The sequence below is a fragment of the Rhincodon typus genome, chromosome 20 (genome assembly GCF_021869965.1).
Source record: "Rhincodon typus isolate 14 chromosome 20, sRhiTyp1.1, whole genome shotgun sequence".
Taxonomy (NCBI): domain Eukaryota; kingdom Metazoa; phylum Chordata; class Chondrichthyes; order Orectolobiformes; family Rhincodontidae; genus Rhincodon; species Rhincodon typus.
Window position 1 is genome coordinate 14,378,738 of NC_063351.1, and position 20,018 is coordinate 14,398,755.

The window sequence follows — 20,018 nt, forward strand, 5'->3', positions numbered from 1 at the left end:
ACCACCTTCTCAAGAGCAACTAGGGATGGGAAATAAATGCTGGCCAGCCAGTGATGCCCACATCACACAAATGAATTAAAAAGCCACCAGCTTCAGCCAGTGAAATAAAATTAAATCTACGTTGAGGTAGAAGCGAAGCATCAGCTTACCTCATTGAATCTTGACACGAGATCTTCAATTGCATTGTGTTCCCCACTTGCGTCGCTGAGAGTGGGTGCTGATGTGGAGGTCTTGAGTGGTGATGACCTATTGGAACAACTTGGATTCGCTAAATCCCTGGTCAGGAAGCAGAGGTAGTCAAGTGGTAAGACCTTACGATAGAGTTCCTGCTCTTGCTCGGTCAGAATACTGGCAATCTCTTCAGGGAATTGAATCAGGTGTCGAAGGTCTGCCAGTTCCTTGCTGATGCCAGTCACATTGGATGGCAGGGTGCTCGAGCCAGCCATCGTTATACAGAGTTGGCGCTCTAGAAAACGAAGAGAGTTTACCATAAGCTTATCATCTCTCTAAAATATTCAGAATACTAAACGCCTGCAGTTTAGTGAGACACCTTTCAATCTCAAATGTAAATGCTAAATATTATCAAAACTCAAACAAGAACAGTTGACAACCTTTCATATCATTATTTCAAACAGTGTATTATGAAAACACTTCCACACAGAATGTAGACTTGATACAATTTAACTACTCTCACTCCATGTGCAAAGATCCATCAAACCTTCAAGTTACTTCAAAACAATCCATATATTCTTCTGAATTTAACGTAAATAATTTCAAATAAAAATATTCTTGCAGGGGTAGAATAGCAGCGTAGTTATATCACCAGAGGCATGGATTAATAATCTGGGAAAGATTTAAATCTCACCAAAGTAGCTGAAGAATTTGATTTCAGTTTTTTAAATAAGGTCTGACCTACAATGTTAGGATCAGTAATTTGTCAGTCAAGGTGATTGCCTTGAAGGCCCATTAGGTTCTTTAATATCCTTTAGGGTATTGTATTTAGCATTCTTACCCAGGTCTGGCCGATGTGCAACTTCAGACCCAGATGTTGTTGACTCTACACTTTCCTCTGGAATATTGAACAAAGTTGTGCATTTTAACCTTCAAGTACATTTAGGGACAGGCAATGAACGCTGGCCTTATTCCTGCATCTTATGAATCAAGTCAAAAACAATTTCAACAGATTTGCGTGATTTAATCCTTTTGTGATCCCACTAACCACAAGAGGAAGAAGAAACTCCATATTATTCTAAAGTCAAAGTCAGTCACTGAAATAATCTTGAGATGCCATATTCTTTTTTGTACAATTTGCAATCATTTTTGAGATTATCAAATGGCAGCATGATTGTAGATGTATTTGACGAGATTCAATATGTTCCTGTTTCTCAGATTTCTTCATTAACTCAAATTGTTCATGTGGTTTGGCATCTAACAGAGATTAATGTCAATTATAGCTTCATTACTGTAAAATGGTAAAACTGTGAGTTCAGTAAATCAATTCAAGGAGACACTACAGTATAGAAATCTCCATAGAATTATCAAGGTTTGAGCACTGGAGGGGTCCATTGAGCCCAAGTTGTGCTTGTACTGACTCTTTGTTAATGCAATACATAATGCATTCCACTCTTCTTCAGTTTCACATCTAAATCATCTGCTTCTAAAAGTCCATATTAACTAATCTCTGCATGGCATACTCTAACAACACTGGAAATAAATTTCTCCTTGCTCTCATAGTGGCAAATTTAAACTGATGGTCTCTCATCATTAACTCCTACTGGGTTCACCATAAATGGAAAGGTCTATTCTGGAAGGTAAGCATCATTGTTCTTTACGTCTGCAGTGCTAATTACTGTTCAAAAGCAGTGAGATGACACTTTCAGTCATCTGGCCTGCCATCCATACCAACTATTAGAAAGGTCAGGTCAATAGCAGACAGCTTATTTGTGACAGCACTCAGAGGGTCCACTGAGGGAGCAAACCTGTTCTGGTAATAGTGGAGTTTACTGTTACATTGAAAATTGAAATGCAAAGCTCAAGTCATGAGCAAGGATAATATAGGTAGGACAGAAAGAGTAGACTAGACATAAACATGAAAATAATTAGGCAGTAAAATGTTGATCAGAGATGAAAGCCAATTTTTATGAGAAAAACAATTACTTTAGGAATTAAAGCACTCTAAATGCTATCGGGTAATACATGTATATGAAGTACTAAGTGGAATATCAGACAAACAGTACTTGAATACCTCACTCGGTTTCTAATTTGTATCAATTGGATAGAACTCAATTCGATGCAAAGTGGTCAACTTCATAGATGACGAAAACATGGAATGAAATGAAATGGTTTGGTTGAGAGCTGGGGTGGATGAAGTAGTGGCAGCGAGTGAGGGGAATGCTTAGGCATAAATACAGCTTTAATCAGGAAGCAGCCAATAATCTTTTCTCAGCTGTCAGTTAATGTCTGCAGATGGTGGGGGGCTAATGGTATATAAAGTGAATACAAACAAGCAATCTCCTCACACAAATGGCTAACAAGGAAATTGGAATCCAGGAGCGTTAATGGATTCAGAATTTAACAGCTCTAGGTTTTTTTTAAACTTTCTGCACATTAAGTTGAATGAGTGTAAATTTCAGGTTGACAAGTATAAAGCTGCAACAACTACCGTCAGGTCAGCTATTAAACCCTGCCATAGTAACAAGAGCAGTTGGCTGTAGCTACAATTGGTCAAGACAGAGTGCCTGGCTGCAGTCAAGTGACCTTGGTCACCCCCAAAAATAGCAAGAGACTTGGTGTGGATGAAGGAGGATGAAGATCCACCTGGAAGATAGGACTGAGACCCTCAATTGAGGAAATGTCACTAAGAGGAGAATGCTGTTGCCTGTGCTTGACCTGGTTGAGTCAGCAGCCCTGAAAACAATGCGACAGTGTAAGCTGCGAGGAGAGTTGGCCAGTGGTAATGATGGTACATCTCGTGTGATGCAGCTATCAATAGAGTAAATAAGAAAACTAAATAAATAATCAACTCAATTGATGATTTGTCAGAGGATCTGACTGAAGCTGTATAGACCATGGGAACGATTTTTGGTATGACAGCATCTCCACTGCAGCACAGAATGCCAGAAGCTGTTGCAAACTGAAGTTCAGCTCAAATCCAACAGCTCGTATTTTCAGGGGCTAGAAATTGGAGCTGGTCCGTACATCATACATACATAATACCCAGAGCCAGCTGCCTCCACTCCACTCATTGGACTTGAAGTCCCTAGTGTGGAGATGAGGCCAGGGTTGTTCTCAGTACATTTCTTCTGGATAACGAGGGTCTCTCTTTGAAGAGGTGAGGCACCCTGTAGGTATTGTGCTGGGCCAGCTTGGAGCTAGTAGTCAAGGATCCCTTGGGTTGGAGAGGGCAGGTATCAGATAGTCTGGGGGTGGGGTCAGGAATCCTTTGTGGGGGTCAGATGTCCTTTCCAACTACGAACTGTGGAGAAGACAGAGTAAAAGGTTCATGAACCCATTTGAAACTGTCCAACCTCTCAGGACCCGTCAAAAACAATCAAGAACTGTCACTCTGTTGACAGTTGTCAACTGGTCAAAATATGTTTTTATGAATGTGTATGTTTTTTACCTAGCGTAATATATGCTCATACAGAATGTTAAGCCATAGAATTATACTTCTTGCTGTCTACATGGGTACTTGTGAATACTTGATGAATTGGCACTGTAGGTGAAAGGGGAAAGGGTAAAAGTTGGCACTAAGTTGTCAAGAGGGGTTATGGGGAATAGGTAGAGGGTATTAGGATGCTTGGCTTCACATGAATGTGTCATAGGGAGTCATGAGGGTTAAAGAGGTGTGAGAGGATGAGAGGGTGAGGGCTGGAGCAATGTTTTAATGTTTCTCCCCTATCCTTTTGCAGGAGGTAAAGCACCCTTTCTGATTTTGAAAGGGCATGCTGTGCTTAGAAGATGCGTAACACATTGAGACTGCCAAATTGTCAAGGAACTGTCCTAAGAAAACATGTGTGATGTTTTCAAGAAAAAAAAAAGTGCTAGCTAGTTCAGTGCCTGTTCACACAAAACTGCAATAGGATTTGTACTGCGTGACTAATTTCCTAAACAACCTTTGCAATAGGGTGCCTATCAAATATGCATTTTGGTAGACATCTCCACCACTTATTGGATGGAAATGTTTGTTGACATAATAGATAACGCACCTATGGGTGAAGCACTTAAGTGAAATTCTCTCAATCGGGTCTGACCCATCTTCTGGACTTCCACCTTCACTTCTCTCCCGTAACAGTGATAGTGCTCACCTTGTCCTTACCCACCATCCCATTAGCATCCACATGCAGAAGATCATCAGCCGCCATTTTCGTCACCTCCAGCAAGACGCCACCACCAGACACATATTCCCCTCTCCTTCCTTGTTTGCCTTCCAAAGGGACTGTCCCTTCACTCCTCCTTCATTCCCAACACCACCCCCACAGTCCCACGGCACCTTAACCCTGCAAACACTGAAGGTGTAACACCTGACCATTTACCTCCTCCCTCCCTGGAATCTAAGGGCCCAAAAATACCTTCCAGGTGAAGCAACATCACCTGCACTTCACACAATCTAGTCTACTGGATTTGCTGTTCACAGTGAGGTCTCCTCAACATTGGGGAAACGAAGCGTAGTCTGGGGGACCACTTCACAGAATACCTACTCTCTGCCTGCAAAAAAAAGACCCTGAACTACCTATTGCCTGCCACTTTAACACACCAACCTGTTCCCTGGCCAACATCTTTGTCTTAGGCTTGCTGTAGTGGTTCCAGCAAAGTTCAACACAAGCTGGAAGAACAGCATCTCATTTTCCACTTGGGGACCCTGCAGCCCCCTCTGGACTCAATTTAGAGTTCAATAATTTTAGGGCCTGAACTCTCCCATGTCCCAGCCACCTACCCCACACACCAGGCCTTGTTATCACATAGCCTGCCATTACACACTACCTACTATTACTCACTAACAGTCCCCATCAACAGCTATTCACCCTCCTAGCCAGATCATCATCCACTCTTTTGTCTGTCCAATTGTTCTTCTCTCTCTTTGGGCTCTATCGCCACCTATCATTTACTCCTTACCCCCTCCCCTCACCTTATCTTCTGCATATAAACCAACATTTCCCTAGCTACCATCAGTACTGAGGAAGGGTCATCGGACCCAAAAAGTTAACTCTGATTTCTCTTCCCAGATACTGCCAGACCTGCTGAGTTTTTCTAGTAACTTCTGTTTTTCTGATTTACAGCATCCACAGTTCTTTTGGTTTTTATTTGTTGAAGAACTTTCAATGCATGGACTCTTGTAACCAAAGAGAGCTTTCTCCCTCCCTCCCCCCCACAATAGTAACATCATCAATGGACACAATCAGCATACTTCCTGAGGTTTGCTCATAGTGTACACTCGGTGAGTTGGCAAAGTGAGTGAAGGGCAAAGGGTGGTGAGTAGGGGCATGAGTTGGCATCAGGCTAAATAGAGTCAAGAGGATGTTTAGAGACACAAGCAGCACAGGGAGAATGAGGGACATTGTGGGGATGGCTGGACAGACAATAGGATGGCACAGGGGCTATAAATGGTTGTGGCGAATGGGTACATAGGCACCAAGTGGCCTGGGGGTTTAAAGGGTTGTGGGGGAATAGTGTAAGGATATTGAGAGACATTGGGAAATTGGCATGGATGGGAGATGGGAAGTATGTGGGGATGAGGGGACATGAGCAGGAGGGAAGCTCTATGCTTTATTCTGCCCAGCCCACTTTGGGAAGCAGCAGCTCCTTTGGCTCTCCCAGCCCAATTCCCAATCCATCTTGCCCTGAACTTCAGACTTGCAGATGGCCATTCGTAATAGTGGAGTTCTTAGAGCCGGGATTTCTCCCACCTCTGCATACCCAAACTCTGGAATGAAAACTGGGAGCCGTATCTCAGACACTGTTTCCTATTTTGGTCATAAAAACACAGAATAAACAATAAAGTTGAACATTTGGGCAGACAAGAGCCATGAAAGAAACCTCCGCCATTTGAGGACTGAGGGTAGACTGGAAAATTGGAGATCTTTCAACTTGAATGAAAATGATACTTCTCAGAGGGAATCGAGGGAGAGGAAACAATTTGGGAAACTGGAGTTATTGTAAAAGATCAGTCTTGTTAAATGGCAGGACAGGCTCAAAGGGCCATCTCGTCTTCTTGATCTCATTTCTTATATTCTAAACTTAAGTGATTCAGAATAGTTAATGGTAAATCAGAAGTGAAGCTCAAAGGAATCTATTTCCACAAAAATAAATAGAACATATTTCCAAAAAGAGCAGTGGAAACAAAAAAAAAACCTTGAAAAGCCAGTTGCACAGTGTAATAAGTAAGCTCAAGGTATTTACTTTTGATCACATAATTTAGAATGAGCTATGCAGCTTCCTTACCATGTGAGTCTTCAGCTGTTTTCAACGGTATTACAGTTTTACAAAGTAGATTACGATAGCGGAATGACTTGGTTTGAAAACATACAGAGCCAGCACACCTCACTGTAATACCTCTCGAACACAGTCTGAACACCAGCCTACCCCACTTTGATAGTAAGGTAGCTGTGTGGTGATGAAAAATGTTCTGCAGAGACAACAATTGCACATCTCCTGACTATCAGCTAAAAATACAAACTTGAATTAGCTTTTATTCACCATAGTGCGAATGCTGAGGGAAATATTATACAACATATTACAAGAGATGTGGCATACAGTGGCACTCATGCGTGTGTTTTTAAAGTGCAACAATGAATTCTCACCAATTCCCAAACACTGTTTGACACAAATAGAGAACACCATGGCATGAAACTCATATATATATATTTATGAGTATAAGACATATTGATCTGTGAAATTCTGATATGCAGTGACAGGGAAATGGCTCAATTGTACTAACATTGATGCCTGAACAATGAGATGCTAAATGCTGGTCTCTAGATGAAATATGAACAGGTTAACATTTACAACAGTAAAAATAGATGATGCAAACCTGTTGCTAACTTGGTTTGGCACAAACACTAAATAATGGCTCTCGTATTGCATTTGAGGGGAGGTGATAGTGACTGCCCTTGACATCGAGGCTGACGCCATTTCCACATTTGACTGACTGTGGGATTGAGGAGCCCAGGCAAAATTTAGTGTCAATGGGAGTCAGCGGGAAAGACCCATGCTGGTTGGAGTCATACCTGGCACATAGGAAGATGATCGTGGTTGTTGGAGGTCAATCATCTCAACTCCAGGACATCTCCGCAGGAGTTCCTCAGGGTAGTGTCCTAGACCCAACCATCTTCAGCTGCTTCATCAGTGACTATCTCTCCACCCTAAGTTCAGAAGTGGGGATGTTCACCAATGATGGCACAAATTTCAATACCATTCACAACTCCTCGGATACTGAAGCAGTCCATATCCAAACACAACAAGTTCTGGACATTTATCCAGGCTTGGGCTGACAAATGGCAAGTAACATTCACATAAGCACCAAGCAATAACCATTTCCATCAGGAAACCATTTAATCATCGCCTCTTGGCATTCAGCAGCATTACCATCACTGAATCTCCCCGAGTCTTACCATTGACCAGAAACTCATCTGGACTCACCATATTAATACTGTGGCTACAACAGCAGATCAGAGAGTAGGAATTCTGCAGTGAATAACTCACCTCCTTTCTCCCCAGAGCCAGCCCACCTTCTACAAGGCACAAGTCAGGAATACAGATGGAATACTCCCTACTCACCTGGATGGACGCAGCTCCAACAACATTCAAGCAGCTTGACACAATCCAGAACAAAGCAGCCCATTTGATTAACACCACATCGACAAACATGCGTCCCTCCACCACAGTACACACTGCTGCTACTGAGTGTCTATCTACAAGATACACTGCAGAAATTCACCAAGGCTCCTTAGACAGCACCTTCCAAAATTACAACCATATCCACCTAGAAGGATAAGGGCAGCACCACAAACTGCAAGTTCCCCTCCAAGCCACTCACATCTCGACAGAGAAATATATCACCGCTCTTTAGGTCAAAAATCATGGAATTCCCTGCCTTAAAAGCATTATGGATCAATCTACAGCACATGGGCTGCAGTAGGTAAAGATGGTGCCTTACCAGCTGGGTAACTGCAAAAGACAGCGATGCCCACATCCCATGAATGACTGAAAAAAATGAAGACGTTTGAAGTTTTTAAGAACTTAAAACATTTGAATTGAGGACACGGGCAACAGGAAACCTATTAGGTGTAACAGAAAATAATGGCAAAGTACTTTCACATGCTCTTTCATGCAAATGTTGTTTCCATTATAAACGAAAATCAATGTAACCACACAAATGCCAGTTTGAGATGTGGAGATCTAATGTATGTTTGAGATTACTGTGCAAAGAAGCAGGCAACATTATGCAACAACAAAATAACCCATATTCATTTTGTCAAAAGAAGTAGAGAGATTGAATTGCAAATAGGGGCTCAAATACAAAGGCAGTTCCAAACCAATAAATTGCTGCTGAAACAGTAGACACATCCTATTATAATGCAAAGGGAATGATGTTTCTTGAGCTATTGATACCACAATATAATTGCTTTGTAATGCATGTCAGATTCAATTTGCAGAACTGGAAAAGCAATGAACATTACATTTGTAATTTAATTGCATGCAGAAAAATCCTCTTTGATCTGCTTTCCACCTAGATACGTTTGAGGTGTAGAGTTGTCCGACACTTTAATCAGCCTGCATGAACACGGTCCCTTTTCTGTCCTTTTTCCATTTTCATTATTGGGTGTTATTGTCACTGGATTAGTAATCCAGGGACCCAAATAATGACGGGGGGTCCCAGGTATAAGATCCTGAGGTGTCTTGACAAAGTAGATATGGAGCGGATATCTCCTCTGACAGGAGAATCTAGAAGTAAAGAGGTCTCAGCTTAAAAATATGGGGTCAGCCATTTAAAACAGATAGGAAGTCTTTTCTTTCCCCTCACAGAAGGTCATTAGTCTTTGGCTCTCTCTTCCTTGAAAGGCAATGGAAACAGAATGTTGAATCTTTTTCAGGCAGACGCGGATAGATTTTTGGTAAGTAATGAATGCAATGTAAGGTTATGGTGGTAGGCGTGAATGTGGACTCATCAGATCAGTTAGGATTATATTAAATGTCAGAGCAGACTCGAGGGACCGAGTGGCCTATTCCTACCCCTTTGTATGTTCATATGTTCATAACCAGTGGCTTGCAGTCAGGTTATGAAATGTAACACTTCTGAATAATCAAATAGTGGCCTGGTTAACATTTCCACTTGCTCATCCATATCCTTAAATAATGTTAGTTCACCAAGTCTGAGTGAATTTAAATTCCTTGATGGGATTGGGTGGGGGCTGTGGTTTTCACAGCAAGTGTGAACCAGCCAATCAGTGGATGGAGAACAGTCGCTGGTGGGTGCAGGATTGAGGATTCTGACCTCCCCTTCCCAGATGGACCTCGTGACTTTGGCCAGAAACCCCTTAAAAAAGGTTAAACTGTTCTTCACCCGATACAAACAATTTGTATCCATTTTCAATTTGAAATGACTGGGAAACATATCGCCGTTCTTTAGGTCAAAATCCTGGAATTCCCTGCCGAAGAGCATTATGGGTCAACCTACAGCACATGGACTGCAGTGGTTCAAGGTGGCGTCTCAGCAACTAGGGTAACTGGAAATGACAGTTTCTCTGTTTCAAATGATGCAAATAGCAAGAAACCATGGTAGAATGCAAGCAAAATGCAACAGAACATTCTGCAGTGTTTGGTCCAAGAGCACTGGAGGATCTATTTAAATCTCGACGAAATAATTCCCTTCTGTACAGTCCACGGTGTGTGGGTGGCCAGAGGAACTGGCAGTGGCAATGGCTGGAAATTAAAAGAACAATAGCCTTGCTTTGCCTAGATACATCCAACCACAGGCCTGATCTTGCTGGTTCCACAGAAATGTTTATTTTCTGGAAAATAAATTTCAAAAACTTAAATTGAAGTAAAATATTTCAGAGGCTGGATATCTAACATCAATAAAACAAAATTAATGTACGTTTATACCACACCTTGAATGTAATAACGCATCGCTAAGTGCTTTATTGTAGCATTACAAAACAAAATACGTCACCAGGCCAACGGGAGATGTTAAATCAGATCTCTGGAGGCTTAATCTGATGATTAAGAATTGTGTTCAAGAAGGAAAGTAAGGTGGAGATGTGGAGAGGTGAAGGGAGCGAATTCCAGAGTTTAGAGCCTTGGCAACTGAAAGCATAGCCATCAAGGCAGTGCGATAAAACCTGGGGAGGCAGAAGCTGAGGACTGCAGGTATCTCAAGGAGAAACGACTTTGGACTTTATTTGATCAGACAGCTAAGGAAGGATGAGGCCATACAGGGATCTGAAAATAGAGGTGTCAATTTTGAAACGAAGAAGTAGCTTGACCAACAACTGATGCAGGTCAATGAGGATAGGTAAGAGGGGAAAGGGGGGTTGTGTGTCAGGACACTCAGAAGAGTCTTGGAAGACTTCAGGTTTATGAAGTGTGGACTGCAGAAACCAGCCAGGAGCACAATGGAGTAGTCCAGACTAGAGAATAAAGGATGAGGACTTGAGCAGCAGCAGATGAGCTGAGGTAGGATGAAGTCGAGTGATGTTACAGAGGGGGCTATGGGTTACTTTAGTGATGCCATGAATGAGGTTGGCAGCTCATCCTTGGATCAAATGTGGCATTAAGTTTACAAACAGGCTGGCTTAAACTCAGAAAGTTGCCAGAGAGAGGGATGACTTCAGCAGTTTAGAAATGGAGGTTGGACCAGTGACTGAAAACAATGGCTTGAAATATTAACTTTGTCTTTGTTACATTAACATTTCCACAGATGTTGTCTGAGTTACTGAGCATTTCTGGTATGTCTACTTTCATGAGATGTTACAGAGTCATTGATGCATATTGACTTTTGACCAATGCGTCAAAGCATTCTTTTACCAGGCATTACGCACCTAATTTATATATTCAATAGGTTTATTGGTTGTTGAGATTAAAAATGCACCTCACAAATTTATAACAATAGCATCTGAGCTGAATGGTCATGGGTCACCCCACTGTAACACTGTGTGCCTTGTGTCTTTGAATCAGGTGTAGTGCGTATATTAAGATCTAGTCAACAGAGTTAAAGACAGGATATCATTACTGACACTTGTGGGAAGAGAGGAAGTGGCAATCATGAACAAACTAATGAAAAATATTGCTCGAGGGTGGAAACAGGGAAATTACCTCCATCATTTTCAAAGCATTTGCACGTTTACTGCCCCCATCCTACAGCCTAAATCCCCCACAAAACTGCAAGGTCAGAAACACTGGGCATTACATTCTCCACACATTATTTCTTGCCTTTAACGCACAAATTCTGTTACTTTTTCTCCACACTCAAGAACAATGCATGGGAATGGAAAAGTACACAATTCAGAATTCAGTAGATCTGGCAATACTGTTGCAGCTGTTCCATCAAGAAAGATGATTCATTTAGAAGCCTGATCTGTATTATGTGGGAAATGCTATCACAGAACAAGAGGAGACAGTTGGAAACTCTATAAACACTGCCTGATTTTTTGGCACTGTAATCCAGTTACACTGCTGTCACACTGCTAATCCTGCTTTTCCCTGACTTCCCTGAAATTGGAGATTTGAACAGCTCCAGAATCCATATTTGAAATGTTGCTGATAAAAAAAAGTGAAAAACAAAAGCCTTTGCAGTGAACAAAACAATAAAGGCAAGATGCACATTTTTCTCAGCACAAGGAAACACGAATGAAGCAATGTACAGTTACACAGATCACAAATCGCAAAAAAGAAAATTCAGTTGAGCCACGTTTAAAGAGGATTCTTGGTGTGCCCATTTCGGCTGGATGAGCAGAAAGTTGAGATGATTATTTATTTGCAATATTGGATCCTGGCATTGATCCTAATTTCCATTGGTATTCAACAGAAGTATGCCCACATTGGCTGGCTACATATCTTTAGCTTGGCTACAGACCAACCTGTGCTTCTCTATTCAGTCTGCAAGCATGGCCCCAAGCTTCTTGTCATCTATCACTTTATTTCTGCACCTCGCTTTCATGTTGACCTCTCTGCCTTAGCCTCCTGCAGTTTCTTACTAAGCCTTAATGCAAGCTTGAGGAACAACAATTCATCATTCAATTAGGCACTTTCCTTCTACTGTCTTACATTTTCTCTTTTTTTTTGCTTTTGGGTAGCATATGTCTATCAGTCTGCCATTCACACCTCCTCCAGACACATCTTCTGTTTTATACCTGTCCTGTTGCATTTCCATTTGGCCATGTAACACCAAATCTCCTGTCATTTGAGAGAATGTTATAGGGATCACAAGGCCGGGAAAGTTAGCATGTGAGCAATTGAAGTAAAATACTGCAGACGCCGGAAATCTGCAATAAAGCAGGAAGTGTTAGAGGAACGCAACAAGTCTGGCAGAAAGGGAAACAGAGTTAGCATTTCAAGTATGACTCTTCCTCAGAACAAGTTAGTGACTTCGACAATATGCAAAATTTCAATTTCCCGATGGCCAGTTAGATACAAAGATTTAGGCAGCAGCTTGTTTATGATATGTTGGCTCTAACACCATCCTATATGGGTTTGTATTTGTAATTAATATACATGCTTAGAATACTTATTCGGGTACAACATTTTAAGTTCAGTCCCACCTTCAAAATAAAGTCAACAATGCAAGTTAACCTCATTGTGCCTGCTTGACATTTGCTTAAAGGGTGGCATACACCTGTCAGATTTGTGCCAGTGTCTGAAGTTGGCAATTTTGTTAAACCTAGTGTGTGGGACGACGGCAGCTTGCACAGAGTTGGGGACTGGAAAGGCCAAGTTAGGGGTGAAAGGGAAATGGGGCTGGGGTTGGTAATGTTGGCGTTCAGGTGCATGGAGGAGTGGAAAAGCAGAGGACAGAAGGTAAGGGTGGTGGCATGGAAGATTGAAGTACAAGAGACCTGGTGTCCTGGGTGTGATGAGGTGAGAGGTGGGGAACAGTCAGTCAGTCAGTCATATTTGGAAAATGAAGGAATCAGTATAAATGTGGTTCTATCACAAGGTGTTAGCCAGAGATGTGTTAAACCATAGAGTCACACAGCACAGAAATGGACCCTCCGGTTCAACTCATCCGAACTGACCAGATATCCCAATCTGATCTAGTCCCATTTGCCAGCCTTTGGCCTATATCCCTCTCAACCCTTCTTATTCATATACCCATCCAGATACCTTTTAAATGTTGTAATTGTACTCCCCTCTGCCACTTCTTCTGGCAGCTTGTTCCATACCCTCTGCTTGAAAAAGTTACCCCTCAGGGATAAATAGCTAACATGGCTTTGTGCATGGGAAATCATGTCTCACTAACTTGATTGAGTTTTTCAAAGAAGTGACAAAGAAAATTGACGAAGGCAGAGAAGTAGGCATTGTCTATATGGACTTCTGTTACAATGCTGTCACTTTAAAAGGTTATTTTGTCCATTTTTTTTAAAAACAGAGGTTGTAAGGCAGAGGCCCCAAGCTGTCTCTAAGAAAGTATACAATTTGTGAGGCCTTGGAGTTTTTTTTTAAAGCTGGAACAATGGGAGCAGCCTGGGTGTGGCCAGCTCTCACAGACCAGGCTCTCTGGTTTTTTTATAGGTTTTAGGTTTAGTTTCAAGCAGAAGCCTCTGGGGTCTCAAAAGAGTTGGAAGCTTCAGTGAATGTCCCTTAGCTGCTACTTTCTCTGAGTTTCTCTTCATGTCTTTTCATCCTGGATTGGAGAACTGCATGTGAGAATCAATGTCTGAACTTGCCTTTTCGCCAAGGGGTATGTTTTTTCACGTTACTATATTGGAACAGCTAATTAGTGATAGGTTACTGTATCTATTATTTGGTTAAGTTTTCCAATGGTCAAGTAATTCTAAATTCCTCTTCTTTTGTTTGTATTTTTACTATAGTGTTTGAATAAATTGTGTTTTACTTAACATCGAGTAGTTTGACCAGTTAGTTACATTGCATCTGGAACACGGCACTTCACATCTACTTTCAAAATGGGAAAATGTTAGGGTCTTGGCTAGATTCTTAAAATGTTTGGAGGGGTCTTGTCTGGTCTGGTCCATAACACTTCAGCACAGCATTTGACAAGGTTACACATGATAAGCTGATTAGAAATGTTAGATCACATGGGATCCAGAGACGCTAGCCATTTGGATACAAAATTAGTTTGAAGGCAGGAGACAGAGGGTGTGGGTAGAAGTTTGCTTGTCACCAGCAATGTGCCACAAAGATCAGAGCTGGGTTCACTACTTTTCATCATTTATATAAATGATTTAGATGTGAATATAGGAGATATGGTTAGCAAATTTGCAGATGACAGCAAAATAGGCAGTTTAATGGGCAGTGAACCTTAAAGAGTTTTGGGTTTCTCTACAACTTTTCAGTTATCCCCACTGAGATCACTTTTTTACAGTACATAGAAGGGAGGGCTCATTAACTTGACTGTTCAGACAGGACCCACGTGGTGGGGAATATTATATTGGCCAGTAACATGAACATGAATAAGAAGAAAAACAACATTATTTCACAACAAAGGAAATGTCCTTAACTTCCCTGTAACCTTTAATGCATGCCAACAGTGTGTTCTGCCACTACATTTAATCACCAACTAAGCTCGTTTCAACAAGTAGCAATGATGCACAAATGAATAAAAATGTAAACAATGCAATGTGAAATATTTACAATTGAAGTTTTAATCTTATTACATACTGTGCCACCTTTGTGCTCTCATTGTCTTATGCTAATGGTAATGAAGTTGGGTTTAAGGTTCAGACCATGATAAGCCTTCCTGTTTGGTCCAAAGGCTGCTTTATATCTACCCATACACACTGCATTCTCAGTTTCACCTCTGAGAAACTTTCTGCTTTGGAACTGCATTCATCTCCTGTGCATGCTGCATTCAAATGTTTTCCTGTTTCCCAGATGATACAGTTAATAAGAGTGCAGAAGTCTGCTATTGTTTGAAACAGAGTGCCATCGATAAAATTCTGTCCTTAATCCTTCGTCTTCTTCCCAAATCCAAATCTTCCCTTTGGCTTTCCTTTCCACCCCACCAATTTCGCTAGCTGCATTTCTAACTTCTTCCTGTTCAGATGCAGTGTTAACTCAGAGAGACTGCCAGGCCTGCTAAGTAGTTTCCAGTCGTTTCTATTTTCATTTCAGTTTTCCAGCACCTGCAGCATTTTGCTTTTGTGTTGTACATGTACAGATTGGTACGAAGCTTCAGACAATGATTCATCAGGAGTCAGCCTTGAGCTGCACTGGAATGCTGCTATAGGCCAGAGACAGAGATGTCCGTGTCAGCGCAAGGTGAAGAATTACAGTGATACACCCTCAAGAAGCTTAGGGTCACGCTCACAGACTGAGCGCATGTGTTCCTCAATGCAATCATTTAGTCTGTGGTTTGTGAGAAGATAGTGCATTGTGAGCAGTGAATACAGCATACCAAGTGGAAAGATGTACAAATGAATCACTGTTTCAGCTGAAAGGAGTGTTTGAGGCCTTGAACAGGGAGGAGAGAGACGGTAAAAGGGCAGGTATTACATAACCTCCCTTTGCTTAGCAAGGTGCTTGGAAAGGGTTGGAGTAATTATTACTTTTTTAAAAAAATTATTCATGGAATGAGGGCATCACTGGCTAGGTCAGCATTTATTACCCATCCTTAATTGCCCAGAGGACAGTTAAACAGTCAGCCACATTGCTGTGGGTCTGGAGTCACATGTAGGCCAGACCAGGTAAGGGTGGCAGTTTCCTTCCCTAATGGACATTAGTGAACCAGATGGGTTTTTTATGACAATCAGCAATGGTACCATGATTATTTTTAGACACTTAATTTCAGATTTTTCTTGAAATCAAATGACACCATCTGCCATACTGGGATTCGAACCTTGGTCCCCAGAACATTTTCTAAGTCTCTGGATTAATTCAGTGATAATACCACAATGTCATCGCCTCCCCAACAGGATTAGACCAGAGTGCTGTAGTGAGAACTGTCTCCTTGATAAGGAAGGGGATGATGATGCTGGAGATGGCAGGTTCAGTAGAGATTGCAGAGGCTGTTGGGTGGAAGACAAGGACAAGAGAATCCCTGTCATGCCTTTGCGAGGCAAATGAAGGGGTGAGGCAGACGTGGGGGAAATAGAATGGACATGCTTGAGGGCGCTGTCCACCATGTGCAAAAGCGAGTGTTCAGTTGAGGAAAAAGGAAGACATGTCAGAGATATCATGGTGGAAGGTTTCACTTCCAGACCAGATGCACCAGAGGCAGAGACACTGAATGGAGTTCTGCACGAAGCCAGGTGCAATGAGGCATAGTCAAGGTAGATGTGGGAATCAGTGAGCTTATAATGAATCTCAGTTGATAGTTTATCAGGATGTACATACAGAAATCGGCATGCCTACATACACATTCACAAGGACTGTTTTATTCACACAGGCAGCATGAGAAGAATGCACTTAGCAGCATCGTTCTGGTTACCCTTGAATTAGTTCTTTGAACACTCGGACCGAGTACAACTGGATGGCAACAAACATAAACTACAATTCTCTCATCATGTGTATTTTTTGCTGCAGCCAACCACAATTAAATGCAATTGTGTTAGTGCATGGGAGATGGATATACAGAAATAAAATGACCATTGCGCAAGGAAATTTTTACTAGTTTGCAGCACTGCTTCACTACATCCTAACATTTACGGAAGTTATCTATTAGCACGGACGGTGGATTTAACTTAAACTGTAGCTTGACTACTTACTTTTAATAATCCTGTAATCAATTTCAGTCTAGAAAAAGTTTTGTTGCTAAGAAGGAAGCCAACTATCACCTACTACTGGAATTATATTAATGTAATATAAACTGTGGACAAAAAACATGACTTTAAATGTATTAAGCATGCCAGCATATTATTGGTAATAAGAATTAACAAAAAGATGTTTTACTAAACTCGTTCAAAGAAGGACAGATTGAGAGTCTTCAACAAGTAAAGAGAGTAAGATTTTGGAATGACAGGTACTAATCCAGAATAGAATATTATTTTAAGGTAGACAAGAGCAGTTCAGAACAGTACCACTCTCATTTACTATTTGTTCATTTGTTCAGGACATATATGGAAGAATATAGTCTCTCAGGTCTATCCAGTTCTGAAATGGTTCATAGCCTTTTCTGATAGAAATCTGAGGACAGTGTTCCTTTCGGCTTGTCTTCCAACATCTTTCAAAATTCTGCTATCCCAGCTGTTGCTAATTTGGTTCCCATTGTTCTTCCTTTTTTTTAAGATAGCAGAGATGTGTATCTGTCAATGAGCAAACATTCAGCTTCTGACTTTATAAAAAGCTCAAAATTAAGATTGCATTGAGCCACTGAGTTCTACAGTTAAGAGTTACACTTCTATTTCTAGTAAAATTATTGCTGTATGGACAACAACATAGAAGTTTTTGTCAGTGTCCACTGAGTTTACTTGTTCAATAAAATTGTTCTTCTTAAGACCTGCATTGACTAAAGACAAAGAAAACAAACTATAAAAGCTGTATAATTCGACTGTCATGAAAATGTGACTTACAGAAATTAGGATCATTGAGCTCCTTAATAAGCAGGAGACAGACTCTCATCATATCCCCTGAAAGGAGGCTAATTTAATATGTTGTACATTTATTGATTATACTTAATGATTCTTTCTCTCCCCCGCAGACTTTTAAAATTAGCCTAAAGGAATAAACGAGACGCTCAAATTACACTTGAAGACTGATGATAGCTCCTTCAGTAAATGTTACTGTTATACTTGCGTTTTTTCCCCAAGATTCACAGAAATGAAGTGACCACAGTTTTTATTTAACAGGGTAATTAAATGGAACAACATGGACAGCGATACAGTTATACATTGTGTTCCATATCTGGTGAATCACATATTCAGCTAGAGGATGCATTTGAAAAGCAAATTCTGCTGTATGTACCAGAGCAGGTTACTAAAAAATACTGGAATGCAGGACAGTTTGGAATCTGACTTTGACTTTTCGTTTATTATCTAATTTGTCATGTACTTGGCTTAAGAACAAGCAATGTTTTAGTCAAAACGACTTACATATGTTACTGCAGTGCTCAAAGAATTAGTGCAAGGCAAAATATATCAAACAAAAGATACTCTGAGTTCTAGATGCCTTTTAATTCATCAGGATCAAATTTAACATGGATTCACTTAATGTTGAAATTAATATCACAGAACTGCAGTCATCTAAAGGTTTTAGCAGATCTGGAGACTGATGCCAGTTGTTTCTACTGGATGCAAGATATCAGGGCTTGATTGTTGTTTTTAAATGTTACAGAATATTTTTCAGTATGAATTTAACTTTTTCTAAATGTAGCCAGAATATGCATTAAAACCAACTGTAGCAAAGTTGTAAGAGATGTTTACAATTCAAAGAGAAGATTTGAAGGAAATGGAAAATATAGTTATCCCAAAAAATCCCATTAGGTTAAATAGCTGCCAATTACTAGTCACAAAACTAAGAGGAGTGATATGGTCACATTGTCAATGTTGATCTATATGTTGCAGTGTTATATACTGTTCTTATTGCTTCACATGTTATGGAAGAAGGCTTGAGAGAAACACATTGTGACATATCGACAGTGTAGGCACATAATAGGTATTCAGGATGGAGACGGCTCTGTAATGCTAGTTAAAAATATATGTTGTGGGAGATCAGTAATCACAATATTATAGCAACTCCTGTCACTTATCTTATAAGTGGAGAGTTTAAGTTTCTCATTTGTTACTCAAAACAACAGTCACCATGAAACCTAAAACCCAAAGTAGTCCGATAATGACAAGTCTTATGCTCTGTTACAGGGCTGAGCACCAGTATGAATTCCAGACATTAAGTCATACAAAATAGACCATTATTTTGATTGTATGTGAAAAGATCCAAATTTGGTAAATTCAGACTTCTGCAGGTTCAGATTTACTTGAAAACAAGGAAAGACATAGGTACAAAAGAAATCCTTTGCATCTGCGAATTAACGTTTCGTTATGTTCTATTGTTTAATTGTAGTCAAACCTCTCTCATGTTCTTTTAATTTATCAGTCAAAGTGATGTTGACAATCGGTGACTGAACAGATACCCCGCTATCAGACTACCAGGGTCTGTGTACATTTCCTTATTCACAATGACTTACTGATAGACAGAGAGGCTGTAATACTTGTCCTTTTCCCAGTAGACGATTACTGATTCTATCTGTGGTCCCACATCAACAGAAAGACTGAATGAAAGCGATCCCCACATTAGATGAGAAACAGTGAACACACTCAAATATATACAGATAGCAACACCGTAATAATTGAGCTCCGAGGGCTGCATGAATTATACTCTTCTAATTATAGGATCCCCTCTCCAAAATAGAGCAAGGATACAATTTATATCTATTGTCAAACTTGATTTTATTGCTAGGTTTATAACTTTGGATTATAAGCACATTCTTGTTTAACAAGCAAGAAACAATCTGAGCACCAAGACTGATGCGAGGGTTGACTGGGGAAACGTCTCAAAACAATATGTACCAGATGTTAATGTTTCCAAATTGGAATTGTGTGCTGAAATGCCTACATTCAGACAAAAGTGAGGTGTTAAATTGTAAATAGTTTATCATATTTATTCAGATTGAAGTATCCTCTGTTGGATTGCATCAATTCTTAGCCAGCAGCCCACACACTTGCTACTCTCCCCTATCTGTCACTGCCCATCTTAAGGTTCCCTTTATGGGAACATAAGTACTACTATGTCCACACATTGTGATGATGAAATTGTATGACATTTTGGCATCTTAACACCAGTGTTTTTATGATTTGAAGTGGAGAGTCAGTCACTGATATTCCCCTCCACAACGTCAGTCACCTCCATGA

At 40.7% G+C, this 20,018-nt stretch overlaps 1 protein-coding gene across 1 annotated transcript in view; it reads right to left on the reverse strand.

Moving 5' to 3' along the window:
- The window catches only part of plce1 (phospholipase C, epsilon 1), a 347,723-nt gene that overhangs the window by 119,841 nt on the left and 207,864 nt on the right, over positions 1 to 20,018 (reverse strand). Inside the window, exon 4 of the mRNA XM_048609167.1 lies at positions 150 to 466. Coding sequence (XP_048465124.1) covers positions 150 to 466 — 317 coding nt within the window. The remainder of the gene's footprint in view (positions 1 to 149; positions 467 to 20,018) is intronic.